The sequence below is a fragment of the Saimiri boliviensis genome, chromosome 2 (genome assembly GCF_048565385.1).
Source record: "Saimiri boliviensis isolate mSaiBol1 chromosome 2, mSaiBol1.pri, whole genome shotgun sequence".
Classification (NCBI taxonomy): domain Eukaryota; kingdom Metazoa; phylum Chordata; class Mammalia; order Primates; family Cebidae; genus Saimiri; species Saimiri boliviensis.
In genome coordinates, this window is record NC_133450.1 from 186,144,430 (window position 1) to 186,163,893 (window position 19,464).

The 19,464-nt window shown below is 40.9% G+C and overlaps 1 protein-coding gene across 6 annotated transcripts in view; it reads right to left on the reverse strand.

The window, feature by feature from the left end:
- The window catches only part of UBAP2 (ubiquitin associated protein 2), a 163,385-nt gene that overhangs the window by 66,584 nt on the left and 77,337 nt on the right, over positions 1-19,464 (reverse strand). For all 6 annotated transcript variants that reach the window (XM_074394978.1, XM_074394977.1, XM_074394979.1 and 3 more), the window contains 3 exons: positions 18,353-18,463; positions 11,244-11,394; positions 8,422-8,499 (listed from right to left, as the gene is read on the reverse strand). In XM_074394978.1, coding sequence (XP_074251079.1) covers positions 8,422-8,499; positions 11,244-11,394; positions 18,353-18,463 — 340 coding nt within the window. The remainder of the gene's footprint in view (positions 1-8,421; positions 8,500-11,243; positions 11,395-18,352; positions 18,464-19,464) is intronic.

Consider the following 19,464-nt stretch of genomic DNA (forward strand, 5'->3'; position numbering starts at 1 on the left):
CTGTACCTAAAAAAAAAAATTTAAGTAGAATGTTAAAACATAGTAGGTGCTCAAACTTACTTTGCACTTGTACTATATTGACTGTATTCATGTAATAATTAGTTTTACAAGTAGAGGAACTAATCTGAGTTACTAAACATAAAACAGTAAGGTAAAGCAGTAAGAAAAGTTAGGCAGTAAACTATTGTTGCCCTTTTTGCATTATTTTTCTTCAATCCAGAAAGAAACCAACCCCTGTAACCTTAAGTATAATCCATTACCACCCAGGTACAGTGGCTCGTGCCTGTAATCCCTCTAACTTAGGAGGCCAAGGGAGGACTGCTTGGAACCAGGAGTTCAAGACCAGCCTGAGCAGCACAGGGAGATCTGTCTCTATAAAAATGTTTTTAAAAATTAGCCGGGCATGGTGCTGTGTACCTGCACTCCTGTCTACTCAGGAGGCTAAGGCAGGAGGATTGCTTGAGCATAGGAGTTGGAGGTTGCAGTGAGCTATGAGCATGCCTTGAGGCTGGGCAACAGAGTGAGACCCTGTCTTTAAAAAAAGAAATAATAGTTCACTACCTTACTTGACTCAATCTCACCAGAATAAAAGACCAAAATATTACATATAAGCTGACAAACCATGTGCCAATACACAATATAAAGAAACATACAAGGCTGGACATGATGGCTCATGCCTGTAATCCCAGCACTTTGGGAGGCCAAGGCAGACAGATCACAAGGTAAGGAGTTCGAGACCATCCTGCCCAACAGGGTGAAACCCCGTCTCTACTAAAAACACAAAAATTAGCTGAGTTTGGTGGTGCACACCTGTACTCCCAGCTATTCAGGAGGCTGAGGCAGGAAAATCGCTTGAACCCAGGAGGTGGAGGTTGCAGTGAGTGGAGATCATACCACTGCACTCCAGCCTGGGCAACAGAGCAAGACTCCATCTTTTAAAAAAAAAAAAAAAAAAAAAAAAAAAACGTACAAAAGGAGTAACTTAAAGACACATTTGACACTTTAACAAGACAGGTTTGAACTGTGAAGGTCCAATCATATGCACATTTTTTTCAACCAAATGAAAACTGAAAATACCGTTGGCAAGATGTGAAGCCCAGAGAAGACTGATTTTTCCTATGCACGGTGTTACAGAGCTGACTTTGGGACTTGAATATGCAAGAATTTGGGTAAATGTTGGGGTCCTAGAAACAGTCCCCCATGTATGACTATAATTTCTTTCACATATTTACATAACATAAAAATGAATGTGGCCAGGCACAGTGGCTCACACCTATAATCCCTGTACTTTGGGAGGCTGAGGCAGGTGGATCACCTGAGGTCGGGAGTTCGAGACTAGCCTGGCCAACGTGGTGAAACCCCGTCTCTACCAAAATACAAAAAACTATGTAACTCAATCAAGACAGTTGCAGGTAGGCAAAAAATAAATAAATAAATAAATACAAAAACCTAGCCTGGTTGGCAGCACATGCCTGTAGTCCCAGCTACTCGGGAGGCTGAAGCAGGGAATCGCTTAAACCCAGGAGGCAGAGGTTGCAGTGAGCCGAGACCATGTGACTGTACTCTAGCCTGGTGACAGTGTGAGACTCCATCTCAAATTCAAATAAATAAATAAATGTATGTACGTATGTATGTATGTATATATGTGTAACTGGTGAAATCCTCATCTCTACTAAAAATACAAAAATTATCCAGGTGTGGTGGCGCATGCCTGTAGTCCCAGCTACTCAGGAGGTCAAGGCAGGGAATCGCTTAAACCCAGGAGGCGGAGGTTGCAGTGAGTCAAGACTGTGTCACTGTACTCCAGCCCGGTGACACTGTGAGACTCCATCATTCGTAAGTAAATAAATAAATGTGTAACTGGTGAAATCCTCTCACTACTAAAAATACAAAAAGTCACTGCCGGGCGCAGTGGTACAAGCCTATAGTCCCAGCTATTCCAGAGGCTGAGGCAGGAGAATCGCTTGAACCCAGGAGGCAGGGGTTGCAGTGAGCCAGGATCACCCAGCCTGGACAACACAGCAAGACTCTGTCTTTAAAAAAAAGGGCCGGGGGTGGGGTGCGGGTATGGGTATCATGGAATCAAATCTTAAAGCAAAGCTGGCAAACATACTTACCTGACATTCTAATAATTCTGCTTTAAACCAAATCCTGAGTGTCAGTTCTAATAAATAAACACATTCAACTACAGCAAAGAAAAAAAGATGGATCTATGTTATAAAGTCCATACGTATATTATCTTTTTCTGCATAAAGCACATTCAAAACAAAGTTAAATGAAATAGCAGGCTGGACGCTGTGGCTCATGCCTGTAATCCCAGCACTTTGGGGCGCCGAAGTGGGTGGGCTGTTTGAGCACAAGAGTTTGAGACCACACTGACCAACACTGCAAACCCCTGTCTCTACAAAAAATAAAAAAATTAGCTGGGAATAGTGGCATGTGCCTGTAGTCCCAGCTATGAGGGATGCTGAGATGGGAAGATTGCTTGAGCCCAGAAGGTGGAGACTGCACTGAGCAAAGATCACGCCACTGCATACCAGCCTGGGTGACAGAGTAAGACCATATCTCAAAAATAAACAAATGAAAGTACAGTAAATAAAAACGGTGAGCCACACTAAATTTTACATTTCTTTTGAACTCCTAAATTATGTTAAGACCAAAAAAATAATAGAAGCATATTTACTTCAGGAAATATATACACCCAGAAATATAAATTTAAAAAAAATACAGACAGGATTCTGCTATGTTGTCCAAGCTGATCTTGGACTCCTGAGCTCAAGTGATCCTCACCTCAGCCCTCCAAAGTGCTAGGATTACAGGCATAAGCCAGTGTACTTGGCCTGAAATTATTTTTTAAATACGCTGATGTAAAACTGCTTTGAGTTCCTGAGTCTGAGACTAGCCTGGGCAACACAGTGAGACTCCCACGGGAAGGGGGAAGGGGGAAGGGGGCAGGGGACAGGGGGAAGGGGGCAGGGGAAGGGAAAAATACACTGAGGTACACTACAAAAAATACTGTCAGAATCACCGGGTGCAGTGGCTCACCCCTGTAATCCCAACACTTCGGGAGGCCAAGTCAGGCGGATCACCTGAGGTCAAGAGTTCAAGACCAGCCTGGCCAACATGGAGAAACCCCATTTCTACTACTAAAAATGCAAAATTAGCCAGGCATGGTGGCGCTTCCCTATAATCCCAGCTACTCAGGAGGCTAGGCAGGAGAATCACTTGAACCTAGGAGGTGGAGGTTTTGGTGGGTCGAGATCCTGCCATTGCACTCCAGCCTGGGCAACAAGAGCAAAACTCCATCTCAAAAAATAAAAATAGACGCCGGGCGCGGTGGCTCAAGCCTGTAATCCCAGCACTTTGGGAGGCCGAGGCGGGTGGATCACAAGGTCAAGAGATCGAGACCATTCTGGTCAACATGGTGAAACCCCGTCTCTATTAAAAAATACAAAACATTAACTGGGCATGGTGGCGTGTGCCTGTAATCCCAGCTACTCAGGAGGCTGAGGCAGGAGAATCGCCTGAACCCAGGAGGCGGAGGTTGCGATGAGCCGAGATCGCGCCACTGCACTCCAGCCTGGGTAACAAGAGCGAAACTCCATCTCAAAAATAAAATAAAATAAAATAAAAAATAAAAATAAAAATAAATAAAATACTGTCAGAATCATAGCAATATTCACATTATCTCTATGAAATGGAAAATTTCTCTCTGCTTATCTCTTTCTTATCTTCAGGATATTGGTGAGAAGAAAACAATTGTTAAGATATAAGACAATTTTGTTCCTTCCCCTGTGATCATAACATACCTGGCAGATCCCAATACAGGCCCCACTCCTTGCAGTTATTTTTACAACTCTGAGGCTAAGCTTCAGAAAAGTCTTCTTAAAAAAAACTCAGCAGAACTGCCAGAAGCCCCTCGGCTCACCGCAACCTCCGCCTCCTGGGTTCAGGCAATTCTCCTGCTTCAGCCTCCTGAGTAGCTGGGATTACAGGCACGCGCCACCACGCCCAGCTAATTTTTTGTATTTTTAGTAGAGATGGGGTTTCACCATGTTGACCAGGATAGTCTCGATCTCTCGACCTCATGATACACCCGCCTCAGCCTCCCAAAGTGCTGGGATTACAGGCTTGAGCCACCGTGCCCGGCCCAATAGCTGCTTTTATATAAAGCAAACATCATAGATTTTGGTAGGAAAATTAAGTGCCCATTTTGTCACACAGATAGTTGAACTGTTTTTGATTATTTGCCTTCTGTTCCTATTCACTGGTATATACACTGATGAGAAAATTATATGAGCAGCCACCATACTGTCCCAAAAAGAACACGATGAAGTCAAATAAAATACCACACCCCCTGCAGAATTTATCTAGCCTATTTGTGATTAAGAAAAACTATGGTGATTTTACATGGTCTGTTAACTTTTATTGATTTTGGGTTCATTAACCTAAATAGAACCAAGGTAAACATATCAACTTTTTCTCAAAGTAATAACAGTACGCATCCCAGCAGATATTCAATCTCCAACTCACTGGTTATTCCCTATAATGTGTTTTCATAACAAAAAATTTGTTCGACTTATGACATGGGTCAGCTTGTAATCCTTAAATGTCTCTCTAAACAACCAATCCAAATACACACTGTGACTAAATTCCTACTGTCAAAGGGCAAAATTAAAGGATTCAACAGTGTAGTCCGCAGTGGAATCTCAGTCATGAAGATTCGACTATTTCTCTAAGATGTCCATTAATGCCAGGAGAAGCATCTGAATAATCACATATCCTCGGGAAGAAAACCCTCTCCCCGGTAAGAGGAGAAACTGGGTTAGTATGTATTCCTAAAACCTTAAGAACAGAATATCAGAGCAATGATATTTTAACCAGAACAGGGTGGTAAGGACTAATCATACACAGAAGATTAGTCTTGGCCGGGCACGGTGGCTCAAGCCTGTAATCCCAGCACTTTGGGAGGCTGAGGCAGGTGGATCACGAGGTCAAGAGATCGAGACCATCCTGGTCAACATGGTGAAACCCCGTCTCTACTAAAAATACAAAAAATTAGCTGGGCTTGGTGGTGTGTGCCTGTAATCCCAGCTACTCAGGAGGCTGAGGCAGGAGAATTGCCTGAACCCAGGAGGCGGAGGTTGCAGTGAGCCGAGATCGCGCCATTGCACTCCAGCCTGGGTAACAAGAGCGAAACTCTGTCTCAAAAAAAAAAAAAAAAATTAGTCTCACACTGCAACCATCCTCTGCAGTGAGGCACAGTAAAATTTTCTGGTCAATAAAGTCATTTTATTCTTTTTGTTACCCTGTTTTCTTTTTCTTAAAGTGTGTACTTCATGATTTAAGACCTAATAAATTAGTAAGGGTGTACATGCCAACATTCTTCATTGCCATCTTTCTATCTTTGACAATGGCAAATTTGAAACTTTATAGAAACCTGATCCTAAATATAAAAAATACTAAGCGGTTTCAGCTCATGGAATGCAGAATTATACTTGGTTTTTACCAATTTACTATGTGGCATATGACAAGAACTTTACCTAGAATAATACTGAATCCTTGGGATTTTTATTACTATTATTATTATTATTTGAGACAGAGTCTCACTCTGTCACCCAGGCTGGAGTGCAGTGGCACATTCTCAGTTCACTACAGCCTCCACTTCTTATGATTCTCGTGCCTCAGCCTCCCAAGTAGCTGGAACCACAAACACAGACCACCATGTCCAGCTAATTTTTGTATTTTTAGTAGAGACAGGGTTTTATCATGTTAGCCAGGCTGGTCTCAACCTACTGACATCAAGTGATCTGCCTGCCTTTGCGTCCCAAAGTGATTACAGGTGTGAGCCACCACACCTGGCCCAGATCTCTGGATTTTAGCCTCAGCATTAAGGAAGTATCGTCTAAGAAATTTGCAAGGTGGTATCTATCTGACAATGGACTAATATTCAGACCATAAAAGGAACCGAAACAATTCAACAGCCAAAAATTAAATAATCGCATTAAAAAGTGGGTAAACAGCTTGGGGACAGTAAGTAGCTCATACCTTTAATCCCTGAGCTTTGGGAGGCTGAGGGAGAAGGACAGCTTGAGGACAGGAGTTTAAGACCAACCTAGGCATCACTCCAAGACTCCAACTCTAAAAGAATATTTTTTTCTTTAAATTAGCCAGGCATGTGGGCCCCAGCTGCTCAGAAGGCTGAGGTGAAAGAATCACTTGAGTCCAGTTCAAGGTTACAGTAAGTTATGATCATACCACTGCACTCCAGCCTGAGGAACAGAGAGACCATCTCTTAAGAGAGAGAAAAAAAAAAAAAGTAGACAAAAGATCTAAAAAGACAATATACAAATGGCCAAAAGATATATAAAAAAATGCTCTTCACGCCGGGCGTGGTGGCTCAAGCCTGTAATCCCAGCACTTTGGGAGGCTGAGGCGGGTGGATCACGAGGTCAAGAGATCGAGACCATCCTGGTCAACATGGTGAAACCCCGTCTCTACTAAAAATACAAAACATTAGCTGGGCATGGTGGCGCGTGCCTGTAATCCCAGCTACTCAGGAGGCTGAGACAGGAGAATTGCCTGAACTCAAGAGGCGGAGGTTGTGGTGAGCCAAGATACCGCCATTGCACTCCAGCCTGGGTAACAAGAGCAAAACTCCATCTCAAAAAAAAAAAAAATGCTCTTCACTAAACATCAATAAAATGCAAATGAAAACCACAATGAGATATCTTCTTACGCCAGTTAGAACAGCTATTATCAAAAAGACAAAAAATAACTTGTAACCCAACTACTGAGGTGGCTGAGGCAGGAAGACTGCCTGAACCTAGGAGTTCAATACTACAGCGGGCTATGATCATGGCACTCCATCTTATTAATTAATTAACCAAATCAATTAAATAGATGCAGGAAAAAGGGAACTTTCATACACTATTGGTAGGAATATAAACTGGTGTAGCCATTTTCAAAAACAGTATGGAGATTTATCAAAAACAAAAAATTAAATTGTCATATGATCCAGCAATCCCATTACTGGCTATTTATACAAAGAAAAGGAAATCAGTATGCCAATGAGATACATACACCCCCATAGTTACTGAAGTACTATTCACAATATTCACAAATATAGGGAATCAACCTAAGTGTTCATCAACAGATGAATGGATTTTAAAAAGTGATATATTTGCACTTTGGAATACTATTCAGCCATAAAAAGAAGGAAATCATGTCCTTTGGAGCAACATGAATGGACCTAGAAGACATGTTAAATAAACCAGACACAGAAGACAAGTATCACAGGTACTCACTCATGTAAGAGCTAACAAAGTTGTCTCATGCAGGTAGACAGTGGAATGATAGTGACCAGGGACAGAGAAGGTGATGGGAACAGAGGGTAGGGAATGAAATGAGATTGGTGGTAGGTTAAAACACAATTAGAGAGAAGGAATAATACTAGGCCAACCTCGGTGGCTCATGCCTGCAATCCTACCACTTCGGCAGGATTGCAGGTGGATCACTTGAGGCCAAGAGTTCGAGACCAACCTGGCCAACATGGTGGAACCCTATCTCTACCAAAAATACAAAAATTAGCTGGGCATGGTGGCATGCACCTGTAGCCCCACCTAGTGGGAAGATTGTTTGAGCCCAGGAGGTGGAGGTTGCAGTGAGCTGAGATGGTGCCCTGCACTCCAGCCTGGGCAACAGAATGAGACCTTGTCTCAAAAAAAAGGAGTAAGTTCTAATGTTCAACAGTAGAGTAAGGTGACCACTTGACAATTACGTATTATACATTTCAAAATGATAAATGCTAATGGTGATAGATACCCTAAATACCCCAACTTAATAATTATACATTCTCTGCATGTAACGAAGTACCACATGTACCCCAAGAATGTGTTTAAATATTATGTATCAGTAAAAAGCTAAAAATTAAAAAAATTTAAAAAGAGAAATTGTCACAGCCACCCCCAACCTGGCAAACACCACCACTACCATCAAGGCAAGACCTGTCCCTATAGCAAAAAGACTACAAGTCGCTGAAGGCTCAAGTGATCGTAGCCTTTTTTTGTTTTTTTTTTTTTAGCAATAAAGTATTTTAAAATTAAGTTTTAAAAACCCCCATTGCACTGTATTCCAAATGTAATACAATTATAATTTGTCAATGCTTTTGGTTAGAGCTTCAAGTTTTAAATTATTCATAAAAAGAGCTTTCTCAGCTCATCCAAAAACAACCCTTTGGTTTCCTCAAACCTACATAATACAAAATAGTTCATTTACAGGATCAATAAACAAATGATCAGATATTAGATGACCTAGCACTCTTTCAGAGCACACTGCCAACCCTAGTAATAGTCCAGCAAAGCAACTGCCCGCTTGTTCCCGTGGAATGAAAGCATTTTCTTCTCTCTCACTCTAGCTTACCTCTACCTCGGACTCGCTTGCCACGATCTGAAGGTTTGTCCACTTGACTGAAATCAATTCCATTTTCTTCACCTCTAACTAAGAGAAAAAAAGCAGAACAATAAATTTCCATTTCCAAATCTCTTGTATATAACCTTACCAAGCAACTACTAAATGCAAAGAAGGAATGCCAAATAGGCTATAATTTAAACAACAGGTTCAGAAATAGGAAAAACAGAAACAAAAGTGACTTAAAAACTGAATTAGGTCAGGCACAGTACAGTGGCTTATACTTGTAATTCTGGTAATTTCCAGCTGAGAGGGCCGATCTCTTGAGCCCAAGAGCTTGAGACCAGACTGGGTACCATACAAAAAAACTACAAAAATTGGACAGGCGCAGTAGCTCACGCCTGTGATCCCAGCACTTTGGGAGGCTGAGGCACGCAGATCACCTAAGGCCAGGAGTTCAAGACCAGCCTGGCTAACACAAAGAAACCCCATCTCTATCAAAAAAACATAAAATTGGCCGGGCGCAGTGGCTCACGCCTATAATCCCAGCACTTTGGGAGGCCCAGGCGTGTGGATCACGAGGTCAAGAGATCGAGACCATCCTCGTCAACATGGTGAAACCCCGTCTCTACTAAAAATACAAAAATTAGCTGGGTGTTGTGGCGCCTGCCTGTAATCCCAGCTCGGGAGGCTGAGGCAGGAGAATTGCTTGAACCTAGGAGGCGGAGGTTGTGGTGAGCCAAGATCGCGCCATTGCACTCCAGCCTGGGTAACAAGAGCGAAACTCCATCTCATTAAAAAAAAAAAACAAAAAAAAAAACACCCAAAATTTAGCTGGGCATGGTAGCACACACCTATAGTCCCAGCTACTCAGGAGGCTGAGGCAGGAGAATTGCTTGGACCCAAGAGGTGGAGGATGCAGTGAGCTGAAATCTCCTCACAGCACTCCAGCCTGAGCAAGTGAGCAAGACTCCGTCTCAGAAAAAATACAAAATATAAAAATTAGCCAGGCGTAGTCATGATGGCATGCACTTAGTGGTCCCAGCTACTCAGGAGGCTGAGGTAGAAGGATCACCTGAGCCCAGGAAGGTCAAGGCTGCAGTGAGCTGTGATCACACCACTGCACTCAGCTAGGCTAAGACCTTGTCTCAAAAAAAAATTTTTTTTAATAATGAAATCACATCTTCCTTAATTCACATGAAAATTCAGGAAAGACACTAAAATAACATACTGATTTTTCTTTCTTCTTGGTGGACTTGCCCTCTCCTGAAGTTTTTGTTTCAAAAAAAAACTACCACCATTATGCAACTACATAATACATTACAGAATTTACTCATTGGTTAGATCCAAAGCCAGGAAAGGCACAGAATAGCAAAATAGCTAGCAAGGAAACACTGAGTTCTTAGAAAAACCAAAGTTGGGTTTTTCTAGGATACTAGCCAGAAGATGCCAACACACAGTCTTTTCTTTTTCTCATCCCTATATTGACATTAATCGCTCTACATAACACAGAAATTTTATGAAGCATATTGGCATGGCTTGCTCCCGTTACCTCTTTCAGAGGTTGACTCACATCAATTCCAGTGAGGCTTTCCTTGGCAATCCACTTAAATTGGCCAGACTTCTTCCCACAATTTGCCTCTCTCTTTGTTTTTCCCTATGGCATAATTTCTACGTAACACCATTAAAATATTAATATAAAATATTTTCTCTTTATTGTTATGTCACATTTGACCATCACTGAAAGGTAAGTTTTAGAAGGGCAAAGATTTTATCGATTTTATTCATTGCTGTATGCCTATAAAAGTATCCACCACATAGCAGATGCTCAATAAATATCAGTGGTATACATGAGATAGCAAGACATATGTTAAATATTTACATTTTATTCTTTTTTTTTTTTTTTTTTTTTTTTTTTTGAGACGGAGTTTCACTCTTGTTACCCAGGCTGGAGTGCAATGGCGCGATCTCGGCTTACTGCAACCTCCGCCTCCTGGGTTCAGGCAATTCTCCTGCCTCAGCCTCCTGAGTAGCTGGGATTACAGGCACGCGCCACCATGCCCAGCTAATGTTTTGTATTTTTAGTAGAGACGGGGTTTCACCATGTTGACCACGTTGGTCTCGATCTCTCGACCTCGTGATCCACCCGCCTCGGCCTCCCAAAGTGCTAGGATTACAGGCTTGAGCCACCGCGCCCAGCCTACATTTTATTCTTTCATAACTTAACTACATTAACACATTGCCAGAGCAGGCAGGGCTGTTTTGCATGAACAGTGACAAAACCTAGAAAACCTAGGGCTAATGGAAATGAGACCTGCCTACGAGAAATCCTGCCTATTCAGCAATTTTCCTCTTACTCTAATCCTTGTCTATACCATGAGTATCCATAAATGGAAGAAAAAAACAGCTTCACCTGTCTGTAACTAAATGACCCCTGACCCCTTCCTCACCACACACACACCATTCTAAAATTAGCGAACAAGTTTGACTCATAACAGAAGGCAGTCATAAGACACACTACACAACCACCCGCCTACAGCCCAGGTCAATGCTAACATGAAACCACATAAGAGGCTCTATGAAAATACTCAGGTGCCACTCATTTCTAGTGTTAACTGTTAGAACAAATTCTGCACTGAGGAAACGAAATCATAGGCATGCTATGGACTAATCTTTCAGTTGTTCAGAATGTACAAAAACTCCTAAGAAAAAAACAGAAAACTGAGCGCAGTGGCTCACGCCTGTAGTCCCAACACATTGGGAGGCTGAGGCAAGACAGTCACTTGAAGAGAGAGAAGAGAAGAGAAAAAACTGAGTGGAAAGTCTGTACTTACATTCTCTGCCACGATTGCCACCTCTTCCTTTCCGGTTGTTGTTTCCACGTCCACGAATTGATTCTTTCTCGCTTTTCTTCTCTCTATTCTCTTTGTTTTCTGAATTTTCTTTTGCAAAATTCTTCTTCTTCCCTACAGTCTCCCATGAAGTCTGTCAGAGAGAACAGCTGATAACTCAGTTATCATTCAAAGTATGTATAATTATCAAGGGCACATGCATGTACCTTTCAAACCCAACTACCCACAGCTTGCAGCTCACCTGCTTATCATTTAAATTCTTTTCCATATACTTCTACTTTCCTCACAACAAAGATAACCTGACAAAATACTGTATGTTTTCCCAAGATAGAGCTCTTCCCTATGCAAATTTAGGAATACAGTAAATGTCATTTCCCCAAGCTCCTATTCTACACCAACTCACTTACCTCTCTATTAGGCCTTAAATCTACTTATAACATTACTTCAAAGACCACAAAATTACTTAGAATAAAATGCCCCAAAAGCTCCAGGAATACAACCTTACCTAATCCACTATTCAAACTAATTATCTAAAACAATTTAATGGCAGGTAAGTAAAATGTTAGGTTGGTTTTGGTGGGCTTTTTTATTTACAAAGTACCTACATTTTTAACCTCCAAACAATTATTCTAGTTAGAAGTCAATTTATATAACCTCCCTTCTCTACCTCTCCCTTAATGGTGATACCAAATCTAATCATATCATGTATATATAAATTGCTGAGAAAACAAAGAGATACTACATTCTTGAATATAAGTGAATACAAAAATTATCAAGCAGGGTAGTTACAGAGAAACTCCAAAATTGGCCCAATAGTTTCTATTTGCTTATTCATAATCTGCCTTATTTCAGAAGGGATATGAAGTGACTCCATTCCAAATTAATAGTAGTAACTATTTTATGCTTTTAAAAATCTTAAGGAAAAACAAAATTTGACATTGTATATCCAAAGTGAACATAAGCAGTGGAACTCAATAAACTAAAATTTGGGTGATAAGCCAAATTATTTCCTTCACAGTGAAAGCCAACTTCCAAACACTTCTTTGAAATGGAACATTTGGTCTTCTGCAAAGCTCTGATGAACTCATATATTTAATTAGATATAAAATGGATATGAAAAATATATAAATTATATTCCCCCTCTAAGCTTTGATAATGAAGACTGAATATACTGACCCCTGACAGTTAAGGTGAAACATTCAGTTATTATCATACAGTTCTGGTGAGCACGCATCTATTGTAACCTTCCTAGAAGGCTACTTAGCAATAGTACCTAATTGTTTTTCTGAGACAGAGTCTTACACTGTCACCCAGGCTGGAGTGCAATGGCATGATCTCAGCTCACTGCAACCTCCACCTCCTAGGTTCAAGTGATACTCCTGCCTTAGCCTTCTGAGTAGCTGGGATTACAGGCATGCACCACCATACCCAGCTAATTTTTGTAATTTTAGTAGAGATGGGGTTTCATCATGTTGGCCAGGCTGGTCTCGAACTTGTGACCACAAGTTATTCACCTACCTCGGCCTCCTAAAGCACTGGTATTACAGGCGCGAGCCACTGCACCTGGCTTAGTACCCAAATTTTATTTGGTGCATACTCTTTCAACCCAGCAATTCTACTTCTAGGCCTTTATTCAAATAAAATAACGTGGGCGAGCACAACGGCTCACAGGCCTATAATCCCAGCAAGTTGGGAGGTCAAGGCAGGCAGATCAGTTGAGGCAAGGAGTTGGAGACTATACTGGCCAACATGGTGAAACCCCAACTCTATTAAAAATACAAAAATTAGCCGGGAGTGGTGGCAGGCTCCTGTAATCCCAGGTATTCAGGAGGCTGAGGCAGGAGAATCTCTTGAATCTGGGAGGCTTGAACGTGGGAGGCAGAGGTTGCAGTGAGCCGAGATCACACCACTGCACTCCAGCCTGGGCAACAGAGTGAAACTCTGACTCATAAATAAATAAACATAAAATAATAATTGTTTAAACATTTATGTGCAGACAAAGTGGTCAACAGCATAAAAGGAGGGGAGGAGGATTCTCACAATATCTAACTCAGGAGACTATCTAGTCTAGTGTATCCATAAATGGAGCAGTATGTAGCCATTTTACCAGTTACATAGGTATACAAAGAAAAAGGTCCTTGATAAAAGAAAAAGCAAGCTATCAGCAAACAGCATATAGAATTACCTTTTTTTAGTTCAAATAGGAGCCTATATACTTACTGAAGGAAGTGGTAGAAGTCTACATGAGGATGTTTAATTTGATTTAATCTTTTGTATTTTTCTGCATTTCTTTTCTAATTAAATAATAAAGCTTTCTAATTAAATAATAAAGCTTTCTTTTCTAATTAAATAATATGCCAGAAGAAAAAAACGCCCATGCCATACAAACTCAACTTATTATGTTTGCTAATACAAAAATACTAGACAATTGTGTAAAACAGAATCCAGTCTTCTTAGGTTAGAATATAAAAAGTATATTCCAGAGGTCCTGGAAAAATCATCCCAGTAGAATTAGCATACAGTGTATGTATACACAATATACATCTTTTTTTTTTTTTTTTTTTGAGATGGAGTTTTGCTCTTGTTACCCAGGCTGGAGTGCAATGGCGCAATCTCGGCTCACCGCAACCTCTGCCTCCTGGGTTCAGGCAATTCTCCTGCCTCAGCCTACTGAGTAGCTGGGATTACAGGCACGCGCCACCATGCCCAGATATTTTTTTTTGTATTTTAATAGAGACGGGGTTTCACCATGTTGACCAGGATGGTCTCGATCTCTTGACCTCATGATCCACCCGCCTCAGCCTCCCAAAGTGCTGGGATTACAGGCTTGAGCCACCGCGCCCGGCACAATATACATCTTAACACCGCCTTGCCTAAAGGTATTCTGTCTTTATAAAGAGACCAGCTGTCATTGTAAAACATCTGAGAAACACTTTACCCCATTTCATATAGCAAATGATACCCTGGCCAGGCACGGTGGATCACACCTGTAATCCCAGCACTTTGGGAGGCCAAGGTGGGCAGATCATGAGGTCAGGAGTTCCAGACCAGCCTGGCCAACATGGTTTTAAAAAAAAAAAAAAAAACCCATCTCCACTAAACATACAACAACTAGCCAGACATGGTGGCACACGTCCGTAATCCCTGCTACTCAGGAGGCTGAGGCAGGAGAATTGCTTGAACCCAGGAGGCAGAGGTCACAGTGAGCTGAGATCATGCTGTCGCACTTCAGCCTGGGTGACTTGAGCTAGACACTCAAGGGAAAATAAAAAAAAAAGATACCCTCCCATCCTGCTGCCCCTCAAGCAAAGTCTTGGCTCATGAACTCTACAAAGTCAACTTATTTGGAGGCCAAATAGGGAAAATAACCTTTAAGAAGCAATCTGTATAATACCATAGCAACTGCTAAAAAGATTAACATGTATTTTGCAAAAGTCTGCAAAGTATGCATACATGCACACTTTAAAAAGTTGACCAAGAGACTGGGCATGGTGGCTCATGCCTATAATCTCAGCACTTTGGGAGGCCGAGGCAGGCAGATCACCTGAGGTCAGGAGTTCCAGACCAGCCTGGCCAACATGGTGAAATCCTGTCTTATTTTTTAAAAAAAGCGTTGACCAAGTAATTATGAAGGATTTCCAAGAGAATTTCTGGCAACCTCTGCTGTATTTTGCTACTTGTAGAATGGGTCTGAAGAAACTCTAAGAGGAAACGTCCTCTCAGCCACCACATAATAATCAGAACAGCAGTCTTCAAAGCCAGCTAGTTCAAAATTTACTCTCCTACCACTTTGCCTTTGCCAGAAACTACCAACACAAACAACTTACTAAAAATAATAGGTACATTAATGCAAGAGACTGATATTTCAAAATGAAATTGTCAAACCAACCAAACATTATGATGAACAAAAAGTTCGGCACTTATGTTCACTATCTTCCTTTGTGACAGATATACTTAAGAAAAATAAACTTATCCTTAAAAATATCATGGACAATTCCGCTTAACACATTTTCCAAGTGTTGTTTTTGGAAGACTCTGGCACAGAAAAAGGTTAAGCAATAGGAAAATAATTGTTTGCCTTCATGCTCTTGCTCCTAGCAACATCCCAGTGTTTATATTCTGTCAACCCCACTCCAGTTAACTATATCTCAGTCAAAGGAAGATAATCACAGCTGTTTAGCCATGGGTGCTACAGTGGCAACTAGCTAAAACAGTATGAAAGACAAGATATACCAGAGAATGGTTCTCAACAAACCAGGGTTTCAAAGACTCTCTCCAGACTAAGGAACACAGAAACACAGAGACACCCTATCTCTACAAAATATAAACATAATTAGCTAAGCACACTGGCATGTGCCTGTGTCCCAGCTACTCAGCAGGCTGGAGGATGCCTTAAGCCCAGGAGCCAAAGGCTGCAGTGAGCCACGGCACCACCGCACTCTAGCCTGAGCAATGGAGTGAAACCCTGTCTTATTAAAAAACAACAACAACAACAACAACAAAAGGCCGAGCGCAGTGGCTCACGCCTATAATCCCAGCACTTTGGGAGGCCAAGGCAGGTGGATCACGAGGTTAAGAGATGGAGACCATCCTGGTCAACATGGTGAAACCCCGTCTCTACTAAAAATGCAAAAATTAGCTGGGCATGGTGGTGCACACCTGTAGTCACAGCTACTCGGGAGGCAGAGGCAGAAGAATTGCTTGAACCCAGGAGGCGGAGGTTGAGGTGAGCTGAGATCGCACCACTGCACTCCAGCCTGGGTAATAAGAGCGAAACTCCGTCTCAAAAAAATAAATAAAAATAAAAAACACAAAACACCAAAAAACTAAAACAAAGACTTTCCCTCTACTTCTGTATTTCCCCGACAGCCCACTCAGCCCCGAACCATATTCAGAACTTCATTTGCTATTTTCTTATCTTTGAAGAAAACCAGAAGTCAGATATAGCCCACACTATAAAACTGTTCAAGTAGTAACCAAAGAGACATTCTTCATGAACAGTTCAGCTTTATTTTCTAGTACATAGCCCAGAACCACCTCCTTTGGGTTCAGTCCCAAATGAGGGGGAATTAAAACTTAAAACAGAAAGAGAATACTAGATGCTTAAGACTTAAAAATTCACCCAACTACCAGAGAAAAGGAATTAAATCTGCTGGAGCTAAAGAAAAGGCAACAAAAAATAGCATCTGGACTCATCTCTACCATAAAAAGATCCAAAAAGATCCCCTCCAGTGAACAGTTAGGGATTATTTTGTTTATTCACAGAGATTCATTTTCTTTGCTTTTTTTTTTTTTAAACAAAAAGGGCAGTTTGGCTCTTCAGTTCACTTTGAAAATAACTGAAAGCCATTCTATTCTGTATCCATTAGCAATAAGGTAGAGAGATCCCCTACATTCTGTAAAACCTAGAAAACTTGTTCCCATGCCAGTAAATAAAAACTATTCAAAATTTTAATTTATCATTTAACATGGTTCTCCCAAAAAACTCACAATTTTGCTGGATTGTCCTGTGTACCACCAGTGTTCTCTTACATGGAATTTTACCTACAGGTACAGTCACGCTCAAACAGTGAAATCTTTTTTCACATTAGTTAATTTTTACTCTAAAAGAATTCATTCCTTCACTTTGCATCAACTAAAAAGATAATCATTTTAGCTTTCAGTTTCTCACAGCAGTTCGTTTTTATATTTCCCGTACCTAATGCAGCGTGACCCTAAAATGAAAGAAACTTCAATTCAATCTGCACTGACAAGGGCAGTTTGTTTGTTTTTTACATTTTCCAAGGAAAGGCAGTTATTGATGTGACATCTTTGTATCCTCTTTTAGGTGAGTCATTATTTGTTTTAATCTACTCTTAAAATAGTTTCCCTCAATTTAAAAAATATAAACACAGGCCAGGTGCAGTGGCTCATGCCTATAATCCCAACACTTTGGGAGGCCGAGACAGGTGGATCACCTGAGGTCAGGAGTTCGAGACCAGCCTGGTCAACACGGTGAAATCCTATCTCTACTAAAAATACAAAAAATAGAGCACATGATTGTGCGTGCCTATAGTACCAGCTACTTGGGAGGCTGAGGCAAAGAATTAATTGAACCTGGGAGGTAGAGGTTGCAGTGAATCAAGATCGCACCATGGCACTTCAGCCTGGGTGGCAGAGTGAGATTCTGACTCAAAAAACACATATATAGGCAAGGCGCGGTGGCTCATGCCTGTAATCCCAGCATTTTAGGAGGCCAAGGCAGGCAAATCACGAGGTCAAGAGATCAACACCATCCTGGCCAACCTGGTGAAATCCCACATCTCTACTAAAAAGACAAAAATTAGCCAGGCATGGTAATGTGTGCCTATGGTCCCAGCTACTCAGGAGGCTAAGGCAGAATAATCACTTGAACCCGGGAGGCAGAGGTTGCAGTAAGCCAAGATCACGCCACTGTGCTCCAGCCTGGTAACACAGTGAGACTCAGTCGCAAAAAAAAAAAAAAAAAAAAAAAAAAAAAGACTAAAAAACAAAAACCATATACATAAAAATATATACACATAGAGATCAAAATCTTAAGACTGACAAGTGCCTGGTGTAGCTTTAGCTATATCCTTATTAAAATCAAAGGGCTGAGCTCATGAGCCTGCAAGCTCACCAAACTTAACCTAATGTTAAAAAAAAAGAAAAGAAAAGAAAACAGTATCTACATAAGCAAATACATATACAGCAAATCCTGGTTTTCTGTTATTGCCGAGATATAAGAAGTAGTTAGAGGTGATGACTAAGATGAAGAAACATGAGCAGTAGGCCAAGAGATGCTTTTCAGGTGGAGTGGTAAAAATATCCACAGGCCCAGAGATTTCTGGAAACTGTAAGGCTAGAGTAGATCACTAAGTTCTCTTTCTAGTTTTCAGATTCTACGACTTCATGAAAAAACCATATATAACAAAAACAGTCATTTCAGGTTAGTGTTCCTTCTGGAACTTAAAACAAATATGGAATGGCACCATAATTCATTCCACCCCCATTCCCAATCAAGGTGAAGTTGAAAATGTGATATGGAATTGGGAGACAAATGTAAACAATGCAAATCAATTAATAATACTTACTGTGTCTGAATTCCCTTCCAGCAATATATTGATAGCTTTGTTCACATCTCCATTACAATCATGTAGGGCCACTATGCATTCATCCTGATTTTTCCCTGTCACTTCCATAAGCTAGTGAACATATCAGAAAATAATTAGAGGCAACCAAAAACTGGCACCTGATATTATATTAAGATTCTTCTATACAAATACAGAATTATATAATCCTTCTACATGAAGACGGCCTCTCCTAGACTCTGAGTTTACAATGAGGACAGGTTTACTTATTTTTGGGCCATTCCATGCATGTCCTTTCACTAACACTGGTAGAATCTAACTACAAATCAATCTTCCTCCAAGTTGACCAAGGAGCAGATCATTAATCAGCAGCACATACATACATACCATCATTCTCAGAATACCTAAGGTCAGGTATCTGAATAATCAAATTTAATTCAAAGAGACAAGATTCCAAAATTTAAATGTGAGGTGGAACTATATGAGTACATGACCACCATTCATGGAAAATTCAATATAATGTTTTGTCAGGGACAATATTCTATACATTGGCTTTCCCTATTTGGATTAGAACACTCGATGGGCCAGGCACGGTGGCTCATGCCTATATTCAACACTTTGGGAGGCAGCGACGAGAGGATCGCTTTAGCCCAGGAGTTCAAGACAAGCCTAGGCAAAACACTGAGACCTCAATTTTACAAAAAATTAACTGAGCATGGTGGTAGGAGAATCGCTTCAGCCCTGGAGGTGAAGGCTGTAATAATCCATGATTGTGCCACTGTACTCTAGCACAGGGGAGAGAGTGAAACCCTTTAAAAAAAAAAAAACACCATTCCATATATATTCTAAGTTATAACACCATAAGGCTTACAAATGGAATTCTGCTACTATCACAAAACAAACTCCTAGACATTTTATTTTCTCAAGGATCTTCAACATGGTGCTATGCTTGAAGTAATAATAAAAACTTCAGTCTATTCTCCTTAACAAGGGATATTTGTTACTTAGCATTTTCATCAGTAGAATAATCACAGACTAAGCAAAACGCAGGTTTCTCAAGTATCAGTGAATAAACCTATGATTTAAATATCTATTGCATTTTAACTACATTTAAC